The following is a 17978-nucleotide window of genomic DNA, read 5'->3' as shown; positions in this document are numbered from 1 at the left end:
CAGTGAGCCATGCCAAGCGAAGCAGGGACAGTGCTGCAGACGGCGCCTGGGCCCTCAGCGTGGTGGCTCATCTGCACCGCCAACGACTCCACGTACCTCTTCTGCGGTGCCAGCTACTGGGCAGACATGCCCATCGCCCAGCATGGGGGACTGCCAAATGGAGTTAAGGCTGCCCCAGGCCTCACTGTTTTGAGTGAATGCTCCTGCGTTCCCTTTATGATACGAACATTCGAATAAATTGGAAAGGAGAGAAGCTTTTAAACGATGCCCAAAGTCCTACCACTCAAAGAGAAAGACGTTTGTTTCTCTTTCTTTGCCATCCTTTATACAGCGGTGGCTGTTTCACATACTTGCAGTCACAGTGTTTACATGACCTTATGCTGTCTCTACTTACTGCATAAGCATTTACTCCATGGAATTCCACAGATTCTGTAATCATGAGTCTTCATACCAGTATAATATTTCAGTTAAAGCTTTCATTGTTTACTTAACCAATTCCCCCAGTGTTGGGCATTCAGGTTAACTATTTTTAACAAGGAATATCTTTGCATGTGGCATTGCTCCTTTACCAACTTTTAAAATAGATTTTCTGAAGTGGATTAAAAGGATGAAATAGTTTACTTCAAACCTTCTGGATACATACTATAAATATGGTTTCCCCAAATCTTGTCCCACCAGTAAAGGTTAAGTGGCCTTTCCTCAATTTGCAGCTTTGGATGTTACTATTTAAAATAAATATTTCATTATTGAGCAAGACCAAAAGAAAGTTGCCATGATACTACAGCATTAATGTGCTTTTCCTTGATTGTTAATGAGGATGTATATTTTTTATGAGTTCGTTAATAACTGCTTTTCTTTCTTTTTTCCCCCTGAATTGTCCTTTGCTCATTTATACATTAGGGCCTTCTTTGAAAATATCTTTGCTGGCATTCTTAATATAGTAAAGATGCTTGTCTTCAGTGAGGTAGTACTGAATGAATAAATGCTAATTGTTGGTTTGTCATATTTGCTGCAAGCATTTTCTCGTGTGTTTCGGGGAATCCGCAGCACCCTCAGTTAACCCTCTGCTGCCACAGGGCTGCCTGGAGCCTAATTCAACACCGCCTGGCTATGCCCTGCACCATTTCCTCTGGGCTTATGTTGCTCAGGTTCCCTAAACATTCCAAGCATAAAGAATTGGGGGACCTTAGCCCTACATCCCCTCCACCTCAGAGCAAGGCCCTGGGAAGGGGATCAGTATGCAGGACTGTGCTAAAGAAGAACCAGCAAAGATGAGGCAGCTGACTGCCCCAGGTTCCATAGGTTGGACTCTCAGAGAGATGCATGCAGACCTCCAGCAGAGGGGGCGGCTAGAGAAGAAGGGGCACCCACCAGGCTTGCATTCAGCTAGCAGCTATACTACCCAATAGGAGCAGGTATTTTGAGGTTCCCCACATGTAACGAGTGGTGACAGGACCAAACAGGTCTCTGGAGCCCAGGATCTCACTATGTTCTAAGAAGTTGGGGGCAGGACCAGGCTGACATTCATGCTCTGGAAGGCTTGTGTGATGCCACCCCATTTCTGGACCTCAGTTTCCTCATCTGTACAATAATGGCTAGATGGGGTGTCAGTCCCTTCCAGTTCTGGAGTCTAGGATGGCCCTGTACCGTCAGGGAAGCACAAAGGGACTCCCCGCTCTGAGTAGCTCAGTCCTGGGAAGAACTGGGGTGGGGCTGAGAGGAATCCAAATGTCTCCCAGCTCCGAGGGCAGGAAACCAGCCTTGACCAGTCAAAATGCAAATTCTCAGTAGACCTAGGAGGTGGTGTCCAGATATCTTCGGGGTTTCCTTGAAAGCCACACTCCTGCTCATTCACCTCCTCCTCCTCTCAGCCACCTCTTTTCTAAAGCCAATGCCCTGGGGAAGAACTGGCTTTCCTGGGAACATGGCCTTGCCAATGGCCACCCTTACCCACCCCCTACACACACACACACACACACACACACACACACACACACACACACACCCATGACCTTGTAGTCTACATAGCCTGAATTCAGCAGTGCTCTCTCACACCCCTGGGCTTTTTCCTGAAACATGCTTTTATAAATTTACTTAAAAGATATGGAATGAGCCCCTACTATGTGACACACACTGCTGCAGGCACAAAGGACAAGCAAGACAGACCCAGTACCTACTTCACAGAACGAGGAGATCAGAGGATGACCCACAATACACTCCAGAACAAACATGAAAATAGCACAGTGTGAAGTTGTTGTACATACAGTATAAAAATTAAAATTGGTCAACGGCGCAGAGTGACTGCTGGGGGGTGCGGGACAGGGATGCTAGTGCGATGGGGTCTAAAGAGTGAATATTCGAGCTGAGGTTTCAGTAAGGAGAAGAGGGTCACACACCAACATCTGGCTAGGGAAGCAGTTTGGGCAGAGGGGCCAGCAAGCAGAAAGATGCTGAGATGGGGACAGGTGGGGCATGTCTGAGGGATAAGACAAGGCAGTGTGGTGGAGCACAGCCATGGGGAGAGTGGTAGATGCTGGTCACGAGGCCCCATAGAGCCCTGCTGGGGACCTGAGTGGGACTCTGGGTGAGATCAGGAGCCAGAAGGGCTTTGAGCAGGGGGTCCCCCAGAAGATCATTGTGTGAGGAGCAGGGACTCTAATTGTAATGCCCTCCCTCCCATTGTCAACTGGTGAACTCCTTCTCATCCTTCAGATGCCAACCCAATGGGCACTTCCTTGGTCAGATCCCCTGGTGAGTCTCATAACACCAGCTTCCCTTCATCACACCTAGCTCTGGGGTAATCTCATGGGTGTCTCTGGTCATTTGATTAATGTCTATCTTCTCCACTAGACTCTGTGCTCCTTTGGGACAGGCACACATCTGCCTCTGCTCATTGTAAATCCCTAGCACCCTGCACAGAACCTGGCATGCAGTGGGTGCTTAATCAATGTGAACATGACAAATATGCGAATCCCCAGGGTCTCAGCCCTTAAGGAATGGCTTCCTACTTCTACTTCCTCCCTCCTCTGTGCCCCCCCACACCTTGCGTCTACCTCTTCCATAGAACCCAGCATGACTGTAAACAGCTTCTGGCACCGTCACACATACACACATGCATACACACTGGATTGTGCTCCAGAGGGCAGGACACATGTGTAGTCCTTCCCTATACCCCTGGGGTTCACTTGAATCACGTGGTGCCATTGTACGTGCAAAGAACTACCTCGCCCATGTGAACCTCCATCTACTCAAAGACTCCCCACTTGAGCTCAGTAGAAAGTCTGTGCCTGAAGTCAGGGTCAAGCCCCCCTTCCCTCTCCCAGTTAAGCAGCTTCACCCACAGACCCACCAGCAGCAGGGGCCCCCATCCTCTCCTAGACCCACAGCCCCAGAATTGCTCACACAAACGGGGGTAAGCTCTGTTTGCAAGGATACAATGGCTGTATTTTGCAAACCAACGATGAGCATACATAGACTAAGGCTTACAAATGGGGACAAAACACAGGAATGTCTGACCTCTGGTCTGGCCCAGGAAGTTGGGAAACACTGGTCCCCATTTTCAGGGTCAACCACTTTTTCCCATTACAGCACAGCACCCATGATCCTTAGTGCTGTTAGATCCCACTTAATTAATCAGCATATTCTTGAAACAAATGTGATAAAAATGACATTGTTAAATATATAGATATATATTTCACATGCTCTGCAAAAGCTTGGTATTAAAGAAATTCCTGGGACTTCCCTGGTGGCGCAGTGGTTGAGAGTCTGCCCGCATGCCGCAGAGCTACTGAGCCCGCGCACCACAACTACTGAAGCCTGCGTGGCCTAGAGCAACAAGAGAAGCCACTGCAGTGAGAAGCCTGCACACCGCAACGAAGAGGAGCCCTCGCTACCCAACACAGCCAAAAAGAAAAAAAAAAAGAGAGAGAGAGAGAGAAAGAAAGAAAGAAATTCCTTTTGCAGAATAACAAAGTACTATATTTTTTGGAGGGCAATTTGTTAAAAGCCTTAAAATGTGCATGCCCCACAGACCAGTGATTCTATTTCTGAGACATAATTCAAGTTTTAAAGGGCTACTGCAAAACTAAGCTACAAGAATATTTGTCACACAGCACTGCTTGTAAACATATATCATTCAAAATAATCCAAATGTCCAGCAGGGAGTAATTACTTAAAGTAATTATGGTGCATCTGTACAATGGAATACACTGCAACCAAAATACTACTACTAATAGTACTCATTAAGCACTTACTCTGTGCAACAGACCACCTTAAAAGCTTTATATGCACCATCTTATTTAACTCTCACTATGCTGTAGGTACAATTACCATTCCCATCTCACAGATGAGAAAATCAGTACCTAAAAGGATTAGGTTACAAGCCAAGGTCACACAGCTAGGATTCACACCCAAGGCAGTCTGACTCTAGACACCAAGCTCTTAGCCATTATACTATATGGCCTCAAACAATATCATTAAAAGAGATATTGTAGAAGCACAACCAGTCACATGGAACAGTGCTATTGATACAGCGATAGGTAAAACAAGCCAGTTATTAAACAGGACATGCATGCTGATCCCATTTGTGCACTTGCATGTAAGCAAAGACAGAAGGGTTTGCAAAGATAACACTGTAGCATCTTGGTGTAGATTGCTGAGTGGGTGGAATTGTGTGTGCATTTTTTATGTTTTCTTCTGCTGTGTTTTCTGTAACAAACACGCTAATTTTGTATTAAGAAAAAATAAGTTTAAACTTTAAAAAATTAATGTAAATGCCAAAATCACTCCCTTGCACTTATCCTCTGCATAAACCCAAGTGTCCATCTGTTGGCCTTGCTTTAAGTATAGTTACAACTGCTTGCACAGGACTCAGGACATGGCCTGAAGCCAATTCACGGGCTCTGCTGGCTCTTCATGGCTCAGCTTCCCCTCAAGGCAGCCAAGGCTCTCCAAGTAGGAAGAGACAGCAGAGATTCTTCCCACTCTAATCCTCAGCAGCCTGCCCATCCCATCACCCCAGGATCCTCTCTGGCACTTGAGCTCCCAGGAGGCCGCTGGGCTGACAGGAGAGAGCTGTGTGAGCTGGCAGAAACTGGCAGCTTCTGCCTTGGCTCCAGGTCTGGTCTGGAAGCCAAGCCCAGGGACCCTCGGAGTCTGACACACTCCATCTCCTGTTGCTGGGTCTTTCAAGGAAGTGCTTCACCAAAAAGTGAAGGGCACACATGCCTGAAGGAAGTCAAATGGCCCAGGGACAGGAGCCCCAGTTCTGCAGCCACACGACCAGGGCCCCTCCTGGCCCAGTCACCTGCCTCCTGGCTATGTGATCTTGGGAAAGTTATTTCTTCTCTCTGAGCCTGTTCCAGTGCCCATCAAGTAAAGAAATTAAAATACCAACTTGGAAAGGGACTTGTAAAAAAAAAAAAAATAATAATATATATATAAACACATATATATTATATCATATATAATAGATATATATAAAATAATGATGCCAATAAGTAATATTTCCAGGGCACCAACAGCTAGTCAGGCACTCAAACACATTCTACGTATGATCTTATGGAATTCTCACAGCTGCACTGTGACTACTCACACTTCATGGATGATGAGACCAAGGTGTAGAGCGGCTAAGTCACTTGCACTGGTAAATAGTGAAGCAAGAATTTCTGTCACCATGCCTGGGCCCACGCCGCCACACCACACATCCTGGCACAATGTCTAGAACATGGACTTCATCCAGACGCTTACCACTATCATGTCTCCCTGCCCAGCCACTGCCTAACTCTGGAGAATGATTTGACAGTGAAGAGAGCCACCAGCCTGGCTCTCCCCACCCCCCCACAGGCCCACAGACTTTTGGAAGCCTTCCTTTCAGATTAGCCAAAGCTCCCCCCACACACACACACACTCTTTGAGCCAGCTCCAGGGACCACAGGCCATGGCTTTGCTGTTGCACATCCTGTGGCGACCACCCTCCAAACCTGGCCTTGTGCTCTGGCCACCAGGGCTGCTGGCCCAACAGGGACAGCTCACGCTCTAGGAGTCAGGCCTGCTGGCACTCACACCTGGCACCTGCCCCAAAACCCTTTCAAGTCTCCTCGAGAATCTGGGCCTCGGGCCTGGGTCTCCCAGTGGCTCACAACAGCAGGCCAGAGGGAACCACGCGAATCATAAAAGCAGTGCCCTTAAGCAGCCTCGCCACCGTCAAGTGGCGCCCGAGCACTGGCTCTGGCTCTGTGTGCGTGCTGGAGCCTGGGTGTGCAAGTGTCTGAAGGAGAGCGTGTGTGAGAGCGAGAGGGTATTGGATGTGAGTCTGAACGTGCAAGTGCGCGCGTGGCTCCCAGTGTGCGCTGCTGCGATCGCGGTCCGGGGCGGGCGGCGGGCGGGTAAGGTCTCCGCCCCCCCCACCACCGCGTTGAGAAATCTCAGTGAGTCACCGAGTGGTTCTGCATATTAATGAGCTCGGAGCGGATTTAAAAGAGGCCTGGGCGGGCGGAGGGAGACTGTGGAGAGAGCCCAGAGCCGAGCGCGGAGCGCTGCGGGGTGCCACAGCCGCGAGGCTCCCACCGACGGGCGCAGCAGGAGCGAGTGGAGCCGGGACGCGCTCTCCGGGTAGAAAGAGCCAAGCCCGGCACCCGGACGTGCGGGCGCCCTCCCCGAGCCCCTGCTCCCGCGCCGCGCCCCTCGGCCAGCATGAGGGTCCTGACGGCAGCGCTGCTCCTGCTGCTTCTGGCGCTGTGCGCCGCGCGCGTGGACGGTGAGTGCCTGGGAGGTCCTTTGGCGCCAGCCCGGCCAGTCCTGGGGAACCCCCAACGCCAACTGCTAAGCTTCCCGGGATCCCTGGGGTTCTGGGTGGGCACCGAGGGTGGTCAATGAGACCCCTCGCGCAACTGAGCAGCCCCCCGCGCGCTCTCTCGCAGGGTCCAAATGCAAGTGCTCCCGGAAGGGACCCAAGATCCGCTACAGCGACGTGAAGAAGCTGGAAATGAAGCCAAAGTACCCGCACTGCGAGGAGAAAATGGTTATGTGAGTTCTCGCTCTTCGCCGCGAGCGTGTGCGCGCAGCTCTTAACCGGGTGCTGCGGCGCAGCTTGGGGCTGGGTCGGGCTAACAAGCCTTTCTCTCAGCCTTTGTCAAGGCCTTGGCGGAGCCTTTGTAATCGCCTAGCGAGTCCTTAGGACGCTGGCACGGCAGTCTGGAAGAGAGTTTGAAAAAAGGGTCACGGTACTGTGCTCCGGAAACAGCCTCTCCGAGGAGTTCACCCTTGCTAGGATTCGAATGGGTAGCCTAGGGGTTGCACTGCCCCCCTTTCTAGGGTGATCAAGGGTTAAATGGCTTCCGTGTGCCAACTTAGAACACCCAGATTGAAATCACTCAGAATACACCCAGAACTATTAAACTGGAACCCAAACTGTGAGGCGTGCTGCCTTCCTGTTACTGGAGAGAGAATTAAAGCAAACATTGTCTGACGTCCTCAGAACCTCTTTTCAGGGCCTTTTTCTGATCAGGGGACCATGGCCGTCTGGTTTTTGGCTTCTAGCGATTCCATTTTGAGAACGATCCTCACTCTTCCAACACCAGCTGGACTCCTGTGGGTTCCTGAGCAGTCTTGTGGAAAGGGCTCTGTTGGGGTTAACGTGCCATGAGGGTGAAGCCCTGCTTGGTGGGGATGCAGGGAATATTTTAAAAAGTGGGGCAGAGCTTGAGAACACTGCGTTTCCTTGCTTCTCTGCCTTCCCAATTAACCACTTGAGGCCAGCACCACTGTTTCCCCATCAATACGCTCTTGGCCAGGAAGGGAGCCCTTGGCAAAGCAGCTACCAAATATCTGCCACGGACCATTGGCCCCTCTTCCCCTCCCCCAGAAACAGGACACACTTTATTCTCAGTCTGGGCAAGTGCCTTCCATTCACTGGCCCCGCTGGCCCAAAGGCCTCCACACAGTGTCTGCAAAGGCAGCTCCCACCGCCCCCCGCCCCCCACTGCCACCTGGGGTCTGCGCAGTCACGCTGAAGTTAGGGAAATTCAGAAGATCACTGGGCCTGAGCTAAACCCCTCTGCCTTCCTCCCTGGGCGCCTAAATTAGCCTCCTGTCCCTGCCCCTTTGCCCTGCCCCTTGCCTTGCAGACCCAGGTCCAGAAAAACTGCTAGAAAATCCTTTTGGGTGGGAGCTAGAGGTCACACAGCTGAGGGAGGAGCTACAAGCCCCTCAGGGTTCTCAGCTCTCTTGGGGTGAAAATGACAGGAACGTTAACTTTGCACTCCTCTCAGTGCTGAAAAATGCTCCACACACCAAGCTGAGCTGTTGAGTCCTGGCAGGAAAGGAGGAGCAGGGTATGAGGTGCAGTGACATCTCAAAAGGACAGAACCCTCAGTAAACAGGCTTGCCCTTTTTCGTGGCTATACTTTTCAGAATAGAGAGGAAACTGACAGCCAGGCAAGTGCATGAGAAGGCTTTATGTAGCCTTGTGAAAACTTCCAGGGGTCTCATGAGATCCGCACACAGCCACCCTCTTCTAAACCTCCACCCCATATCCAGGACCCTACCCCCATCCCTGAAGGGCTGGAGGTCTTCTCCCCTCTTAAGCTCCTAAGACTCTCCAGATCACACGAGGGACCAGTGCTTTTTCCCAAAGCCGGTTTTTAGCCCCAAAGCTGAACTAAAGGAAGTTTTCCAGTTCACCCTGAGTCACCTAGAAATCTCTGATGAGGCTTGGAGTGCAGCTTGCTTTGCAAGTGGGAGTGCTTGCACTCAGAAGGATCCAGTAGAGCCAAGATTCTAGAAGGGGCAAGTTGTTTCATATACCCCGAGTTATTGCTGAAACCCTCGGTATCCCAGAACCACTGAGGACAGGCACACAGGACCCAGAATTTCTGCACAATTGCTGGGGGCAGAAATCCTCATATCTTCACCCCACAACCAAGTTTCAAAGTCCCCGTGTTATGACTGAGCATTTGAGCACTGTGGTGGGAGGGCTAAGCTTCCTCCCCTGCTGCCCCAACCTTCAGGATTTAGGATCCTCAGCCTGTAAGCTGACCTTACGGAGGAGGGTATTTTTATCTGGCTTGGCCACAGCCTTTTATTCCAAGTGCAAAGGCAGCCCTGTAGGCAGAGAGCAAAGCATGGGCTAAATTCCTGCAGAGCGACTAGGTACTATGGGGGAGGGAACCTGGACTCTACTCTGAAGCCCGGCCCCATGCTTGAGACCTAGCAGAAGGGACCCAGGGAGCCACAGGTCTCATAGAGAGGGCCAGCGAAGGCAGAGCCCAGTCACCTGGCATTACCACAAGACCTGCCCTGGGAGGCTTAGGCCATGGTGAGGGCCCTGGAAACTCAGAGCACAGGGGAGCAAAGAGAACAGGTTGCCCAGAAATACTCTGCCCCCATTCGGGTAGCAAGATTCGATTTCCTCTCCCCATCAACTGGGAGACTCAGAGTTCATGGCGACCCTGCTCCTTTCCAGAACTTGGCCCAGGCACCCTGACACTTCACTGTTAGGAGCCTATGGTGTGTGGTTGACCTCTCTCCCTCCCTTCCCACTCTTCCCACCCCAACCTCCAACCACCCCTTTTTGCCCCCTCAGCCCACACCCCAGCAGCCAGTCCACCACCATACCTCGCTCCTGTGTGTCACCTCCCAAGGAGTGACATCCTCATCTCTCACCTTCCACTTCTCCATGTTCGCTAGGTGGGCCCTCATTCTTGAACACCGTCATTCCTCCCCCACCCAGAAGCTTCCTCTGAACTCCTGCCACCCTGGCCCAGCCCGGGCTGAGAGGGGCATAGCAGTTCTGGGCAGCAGCCTCTCCCTTCCTCCTCCCTCCCAGGCTGGACCTCACACACTAAGGCTTCTTCTTGGCCATCCCATCTTCCATGACAATTGCTAATAACAGTAACTATTCATTGTGCTAGGCACTTTGCATAGATTATATCTTTAATCATCCCAGTAACCCTAAGGGGTAGGTCCTATTATTATACCCATTTTATGGATGGGCAAACTAGGTTCAGAGAGGCTACCCAAGGTCCCACAGACAGACCTGGGATTCAAACCCAGGCCCTACGCTCTGTACAAAGCCACCTGCCTCTCTACCACATGGCTAGACCTCCAATGGTGTTGGAACACTAGCTGATAGAGACTTGAAGAGCAGTCTTATTTTCCTGCCCAAGGGTGAGATAACTGGGACTTCATGCTCAGGAATCAAAATGGGCTTCAAGGCCAACAAGACTTAGCTTCAGGGTCAACGAATGCCCAGCCCCAGAACAATCTGCAGAGGGTCAGGGGAACTAGGGTTTGAAAGATCAGACAGAGACCACAGCACATCCAAGTCCTGCCATGGAGCTCCTCACATCCAAGGATGAGGTCTTGGCATGCACACTTCGCTGGCATTAGCTCTCTCCACCTCTCAATCCCAGGTTCAGAGGAGCTGGAAGAGTCCCCTGACCTTTGTTCCCCAAGGGAGCCATCAGTGCTGTGGGCAACACCCTGCATGGGGGTAGGCTTGGGGGTGGGGGACTATCCCAGACTTTGAGGGCTCCAGGGGAAAAAGTGAGAGCCCGTCACTCTGCACAGGGTTAGACCCGAACATGGAGTCAGATTAAGGGGACAACCAGAACCTTCCAAAGAGCCAGGGAGCGAGCATATGGGTAGGCTTCCTTGAAAGGAGGGGGGAGGCCACAGTCTCTCAGTGCTCTGATTGGGACAGACCAGGGCCACCCACAGGCCACACTGAGGGGCTGTCATTCAGGCTTCTCAATCCTCCATCCCGTCCTGCTCCATTTCAGCATCACCACCAAGAGCGTGTCCAGGTACCGGGGTCAGGAGCACTGCCTGCACCCCAAGCTGCAGAGCACCAAGCGGTTCATCAAGTGGTACAACGCCTGGAATGAGAAGCGCAGGTATGCCCCACTGCCCCTCACCTTCCTCCCCACCATCCTACCAGATCCAGAGTCTAGACCCCTTCTAGGTCATCTAGCCCCGTCTAAGGCAGGAACACCCACTACAGTTGCCACAGCAAGCAGATACCCAGACATGGCTTACATACTCCCAGGGATGAGGAACTCACCACTTAACTTACTGCTACACTTATTGTTCTCTTGGACAATTGTAAGCATCGAAAATTGATCCTTTTGCGAACTAAAGTTTGTCTCATTCTAACTTTTATGAAGTTAGGGTAGTCCTAATTCCTCACCTTATTTAAGTAACTTAAGTTTTCTGAACCCCAATTTCCCTCTGTCAAATGGCTGGGCAAATGCCCAGCATGGCTCTCTCCGTGATTTGTGTGGTTTGGTGAAACACAGCTGCTTAAGTGACTGGGTTTATTAACTATAAAACTGTGGGTACAACCATAAGATGATGAGGACAACTCCTTGCCAACAACATAGTCTCCCCTCAGGCTGCCCCATGCCCCCTGCTACCCAGAAGCCTGATAAACTCCTTCCTGTGCAGGTGCAGGGAGGGACCTTGGGTTTGACCCTCTAAAATCAGAGCTGCTCTTACCCTCAGGGGGCAGCAGTGGCCAGATGACCAGAGTCCTGAACTAGACCCCTAACCCCAACCCGGTCTGGGCTGTTCCCCCATTATCAGAAAATGGCTTCCCATCTCTGATCTCCTGGGGTCCCATGTGTGGCCTCAGAGAGGGAGGCAAGTTCCTGGCTCCCCTATGCTACATAAAGGTGAGACCCACTCCTCACACACTCAGAGCCTGTTTACACCTGAATCTGCAGAGCATGACCAGGGAAGCGTGCACACACACGTACACACACACACAGGTGAGCTCCTCAGGAGCTGGTGCCTGCGCCTCATCCCACAGAGTGGGGAATGGAGGCTAAGTTGGGGGGAGTGACTTGTCTGGGAGCACAAGTCAGGAAGCTAGGTCTCCTGGCGTCACCTTCCCCTCCCTTCAGCGGGTACCCATGCCACCCTCCCATCGCCCCTCCTCCCCGCCACCCCCAGCACTTCCCTAAGCTCAGCCCATGACCAGCTCTCCCACAGCCGACACTTGGGCCCAACCCCAGTACCTGAGCCTTTTGTGCTGCCTCCAAAACTGCCTCATCCACAATTGCTTGAAATAGAAAGTGATGAGAGCAAGAGATTATTTGCCATAAATCTACTGGAAATGAAGCCCTCTTTCTGGTCAGGGCAGGCAGCTCACATGACAAACACGGGACACCTCCTGTCCAGTCACCCTCCGGGCCCTGCATCATCAAAAGTAGAATGAGGCTGACTGCAGGGCCGGTTCACAGAGGCGCTGGCAAATCTTCGCCAGGTTGCTGGGAGATCCAGCCTTTGTCCCGACCCCTCCACCTGGGGCCACAGCTTTGATGAAAAGGAGGCAAGCCTGGGTCCATGCAGCCCCGCTCTTTTTGTTCCTGCAAAATCCATAGATGAGAGCAGTAAGGGCACCTCTGCTACCAGGCCTCCCATCACTTCCTTACAAAATGAGTCATCCCTCCTTCTTGGAATGCTGAGGTGTCCTGGGAGAGGATGTGGGCATTCCCTTGTCCTCCTCGCCTCCCCTCCCTCTGTACAGGTTGAAAATGTCTTTGTGGAGATAAAGGAATCCTCCTGAAGTCCTCTTTGCTGAGACAGAGAGAGAGAATGCTGAACCTAGAGTAGAGACAAGAGAAGGCAGCGGCCGGCCCAGGCTGTGGGACGAGACTAGAGGGCTTCCAGGAGCTCAGAGCCAGAGCTTCCGGCTGCCACCAGAAGCAGCAGCAGCAGGCATTTGACTTCAGTGCATAATTACTCAGAAATCAGGAACGAGGCGGAAGGAGCAGTGGACGACCTGGATGTGACATGTGGTCCCACAGCAGCCATGTGGCAGAAAGGAAGGGATTTAAGTATCTAAACAGAGATGGTTGTGGAGGTGAGGGGGAAGCCAGCTTGTGAGTGCTCACAGGCCTCGTAGCTACTAGAGGAAGTGACCTTGAGCCACGGGCCTCTGTGGCAGCCCCAGTCCCACTAACCGCCCTTCAGTCTTCAGGCAGCGGCTTCTGGAACTGGCATTTTGTTCTGGAGAACATGTATTCTTGGGCTAAATACAAAGAAAGACACAAGCCTAAATGGAGGGAAGGGATGCCTCTGCCCCTCCCCACATCCTCGCCGGAGACAGAGGTCATTCCCACCACTGACATTCAGTGTTCGTTGGGCAGACTTTCAGTCTCTTGTTTCTGAGTTTCCTCGTATACCAAGAAGGTTTGCTTCCTAGAGCTTTGAGGATAAAAAGAAACTGCAGAGGTGGAGGCTGTGTAGAAAGGACAGAGCCAGGTTCAGGTGAGCTTTTATGCCCATGTGCTAGCTTCTCTGAAGTGTCCCCTTGCTTCTCCTGGGCTCCTGCGGTCCTGGGAGAGGCACTCCCCAGGCCAGGTGCAGAGAAGCTCAGACACCGGCCTGTGCGTTTCCTGCCTCATCCTGAGCCACTGAAATGGGTGTTTTCTCTTCCCAGGGTCTACGAAGAATAGGGTGAAAAACCCCTGATGGGAAAGCTTCACACCGGTTGCGACACAAGCAAAGGACTTTGCAGATTAAAAAAACAAACCCTTTCTTTCTCACAGGCATAAGACACAAATTAAATATTGTTACAAAGCACTTTTTACCGGGGGTCAGTTTTTACATTTTATAGCTGTGTGCAAAAGGCTTCCAGATGTGAGACCCTTCTCTCTTGTGTTCCAGATTTCGTCACAAGCTGCTTTTTACCGAAGAGGGGAGAAACTCATGCCTTTCCTTTATTAAAAAAAAAAAAAATGCTTTTTTGTATTTGTCCAGACATCACTATACATCTGAGCTTTATAAGCACCTAGGAGGAACAGGGAACTTGTTGAGACATTTCATAGCAGCGTTGCTCCCTTCCTAGCACGGGAAGCTTCTGCTCAGAGGTCCTGGCGCCTCGGCACAGCTGCCACAAGCTCTCCTGGGCTCATGGTCGGTCACAGCCTCAGGGGGACTCAGCAGCGGCCCCAATGACCCCAATTGTCGGGCAAGCAGGAGCAGATCTCTCTGCATCTGTTCTTTGAGGAACTCAAGTTTGGCTGCCACAGAAATGTGCTTCATCCCCGGGGTTAATTTTTACACATTCTAGGAAACATTTCCAAGATCCTGGGATGGCGAGGCAAATAAATGGTCCTTAAGGAAGGTCCTTAAGGAATGGTCCTTGGGTCTTCTCTCCAACCTGAGCGTTTGTGAAAGTTTCACTGCTTCAAAACCACGTGGAGTTACTGATGCTGTAGCGAAAATCTTAGGAGAAAGCTTAAAAATATACAAATACACGTACAATATACAGCTACAGATACACATGCTGTTGACGAGGGAAAACCTTCAAAGCATGCTTCTTTTCCTCATGACAATGGAACATGCAGTACTAAAGCAATCTGTTATTCCCCACGTAATTCTTCAGTGTTAAACAGTGCAGTCCTCCTTCGGTGCAGCCCTCTTTAAGATGACCACACGCCTTTCCCCTTGTAAATATACTCTTAGGAAGGTCCCCTCTACACATGTCCCTTCAGTATATGCCATGTTGCACTATTGTGTCATACGCTATGTAAATGTCAGAAACCGTTAGCATTGCATGCAGGTTTGATATTCTTTCTAAGGCAAGAAGAAAAGTAATAAAACATATTTGAAATGTACCAAAATTCTAGAGTACTGACTTTTTTTTCTACTTAATTAAGCCAGGATGACAACCAAATGTTTACCACATCCAGAATAAACAGGGACAGATGCACTGGGGAGGAAAACTTGTGTTTCCCGATACCTGTCAACACCATCACCTCTATAGAATGTCCTGAAGACAGAAAGCCAGGCTTCGAGGCTGATGCTTCTTCCCTGCCTGGCTCCCACACCTGGGGCAGGTTCATCAGAACAGCCAGGTCGGCGCATATAGGACCACAGGGTCACGCTGCCATCCCCATTTAGGGAAGGCAGTAGATGCAGGACCCGTCAAGACCCCTGTGGTCCAGGGCCCCAGGATTCTAGTGGGGCTCAGGCAAGGGCAGGAAGTGCCAACCTACAGGGCTCTGCAGCCAGGCTGTGTGGGAGCCACAGCCAGGGTGACATTAAAGGTCCACTTCTCCTGCAGGATGGAGATGATGAGTGCACACACCTCATGGCACTTCTAGGGACTGAAGGAGGCAATCCACGTAAAGCGCTCAGGATACCGGGGCATGGCAAGCACTCGGTAAATGTGAGCTCCTTCAATATCCACAAGACCAAGCCACTTTGCACTCTGCACAAACTGCCCACAGCCCCACACCTCAGGTACCCCAGTCAGCCACACCCTGAAACAGGCCCCTCTGTGCCCGCCTGGCTCCCACACGCTCCACAGGACTGCCCAAGGGGACATGCCTCCACCCTATCTGCACTTCTTGTCTGCTTCACCAGGAACCAGCAGCCAGGCACCCATGTCCCTTCACCTCCGAGGATGGCTTCCTGGCTCTGCCAGCACTTACAGGGACACACAGCAAGTACCCTGCCCTGGCACCTCCTCAGCAAGATGCTACTGCATCCTTTCCATCATCTCCTGGCACTGCCAAGTCCCACCAAGTGTACGCCTGAGGAAACTGAGGACCAGAGAAGTTAGGAAAGTTGCCCAGGGTCACTCTTCACACAGCTCCAATGGCTGAGCCTGGCAGCCTCTTTGCTGAGAGGAGCAGGACAGGGTGGGCCGAGGCCACGCTGAGCCGAGCGACTGTGAATGCCTGGTGTGGTCCCACTTTCCCTTCATTATGGAGGAAGAAGGGAGACCGGACAGGAAAGCCCGGACACCAGCAGACAGAAAAGAGAGCCCCAGTGTGAGGGCACATTCCAGGGCAGGGGAGGACAGAGGCCGGGCCCCTCTCCGCCAGGAACCCTGACCCCTGCTGGGCCCCAGATCAGCATACCTTGCTGGGGCCTCACCAGGGCGAGTCACCATAAGGAACTCGGCTGAAGGATCCCCCCTGTCCCCCCAGCCCCCTCACCCTCCCCACACCTGGCCCTGACAACGCAAAGGCCTCCCCATCTGCCAGCACCACGGCATGGGGCACAGGATTCTCTGTGCTGTTCCCTGAGTTGCAGTCTTCACCCTCCACTCACTCTGGACACGCTACACGCCCTCGCTCAGGGCTCTCCTCTATCCCAGCTGTGGTTCTAGAAGCAGCACCTCCTCCTCCAGCCCTGCTGGCCTGTGAGTCCCCTCCCTCTCTGACCTCCCAAGACACAGATTGGATTCTTAGTAACAGTAACAATGTCCCCCTACAGTGTGCCAGGCACTGACCCAGGCACTTGCCCTGCTGCTCATTCTCCACCCTCCCGGCAGTGCTGCGTTGTAAACGCCCAGACAAAGGACCCAATTTGCACGAGAGACGCAGATGGTAAGTAGAAGGAGAGCTGGACTTCGAGCCCCGGTGTGTCAGAGAGCAGGAGTGGAGGTCTTGTGTGTAAACGTCTCATCCCCTACAGAGGCTGTGTGCCCCAGGAGAACAAAGGTTGGCTATGCTTCCTGGATGACCTGGACCCTGTCCTCCAATAGACAGGCACTAGCCGGACCACTAAGAATGGGTTCTCAGCCCCAACACTTCACCAGAAGAGGGCCCTGCAGTGCCAGGAACTATGCTTGGCTCCAGGGAAGATGCCCTTTTTCCCGCTTACAGAACTGCTTCCCGTTGTTTTTCTCCTCTGGGCTTCCCAGCAGCCCTATGAGTGTCCACTCACCACATTCCAGAAAGGAGAGTAACTCTAGTGTAGCAAACAAGGCCAGGCCGCTTTTCCAAGTAGCTCTTCCAGGCCTCCCTGGGAAGGGGTGAACACACTCCTTTGGGCACAGGCAGACCAGGCCCCATGTGGGCCCTGTCTTCAGAGCCACCACTTCCTCACAGACAGGCATGCTTTGGGATCCAAAAGCCAGTAGGTCCCTGACCCCCGACTCTTTCCACAGGCAGGTCCTGAGCAGGTACGCAGTGCTGCCCCAGACTCAACACCGGGACGACCACATCCTCAGAGAGTTCCAGCCCAGCTCTGCTATTCATCTTCACCCAGCCAAACCTCCACCATGGAGCTTTTCCTGGTCACCTTGGACCTGCAGCCAGGACCACCTACATAACTGGGGTCAGGACCAGCTACATAATTGCAAGGTGTGGTACAAATTAAAGATGCAGGGCCCTCTTTTCAAATTTTAAGGATTTCAAGATGGCAACAGCAGAGCATGAAGCCCCAGCACAGGGCTCTATGCAACTCTCACGTCCCAAGCCCATGGCACCGGACCTATAGCTTGGGTATCAACTCTAACACCCACCTGGATGGCCCATTTGAGCCCTGAGTTATTACATGACTTGTACTATAATTTAACACCTTTATTTTAACCTGAACAGCTAATAAGATATGTTCTAAGAAGCCAGGGACTATGTCTTACACTTCTTTGCAAAAGCCTCCTGGAACCTATGATAGCGCTTAGGACGTACTCAAACACCATGAATTAATCTTCGTCTTAAGGAGCTCCCAGAGAATGTGCTTTCTGCACTCACTCACTGAGCCACCACTACATGCAAAGCCCTGTGCTGGGCACCACAGGGAATGAAGGCTTGGTGAGGTGCCGTCCCTCATCTTCAAGGGCAGAGTTCATCATTTGTGACCCAGCCACTGTTCCATCATGAAGCATTTGCTATATGTGGCACACTGCTGGATGCTGGGGACGACCCCTCCAGAAACTCCCAGTCCAAAGGGAGATGAAGACACTGCCTGAAATTGCCTGTCGGTCTAACACTAAGCCAGAGGGCCACACATCAGGCTCTGGGGACACCCCAAAGAGGCACCTCACCCAGTCTCGGAGGAGGCGACCCCTGACCAAGACCTATCAGTCTGGAGAGAACTCATGGCAAATTGTAAGTTGTTCTTAGGCAATGACAGGAAGTCCTGATTCCATCCTGTCCCTGATGTGGCCCGTGGCTCCCTGTGTCCATATGCGATGAGACAGGCCAGCAGAAACAGAGCGCCAGGGCCGGAAGTGG

General features: G+C 51.9%; 1 protein-coding gene across 1 annotated transcript; it reads left to right on the top strand.

Annotated features, from left to right (window-relative positions):
- The first annotated feature begins 6496 nt into the window (after nucleotides 1-6496).
- Nucleotides 6497-14619, top strand: CXCL14 (C-X-C motif chemokine ligand 14). The gene is made up of 4 exons (XM_081233144.1): nucleotides 6497-6757; nucleotides 6921-7026; nucleotides 10782-10895; nucleotides 13445-14619. Exons 1-4 carry the CDS (start codon nucleotides 6694-6696, stop codon nucleotides 13458-13460), a joined length of 300 nt encoding a protein of 99 aa, XP_081089270.1. The 5' UTR covers nucleotides 6497-6693; the 3' UTR covers nucleotides 13461-14619.
- Nucleotides 14620-17978: the final 3359 nt, after the last annotated feature.

The sequence above is a fragment of the Mesoplodon bidens genome (genome assembly GCF_964165515.1).
Source record: "Mesoplodon bidens genome assembly, chromosome: 4".
In the NCBI taxonomy this organism is placed as follows: Eukaryota; Metazoa; Chordata; class Mammalia; order Artiodactyla; family Ziphiidae; genus Mesoplodon; species Mesoplodon bidens.
This window is presented reverse-complemented; position numbering and strand designations above follow the sequence as displayed.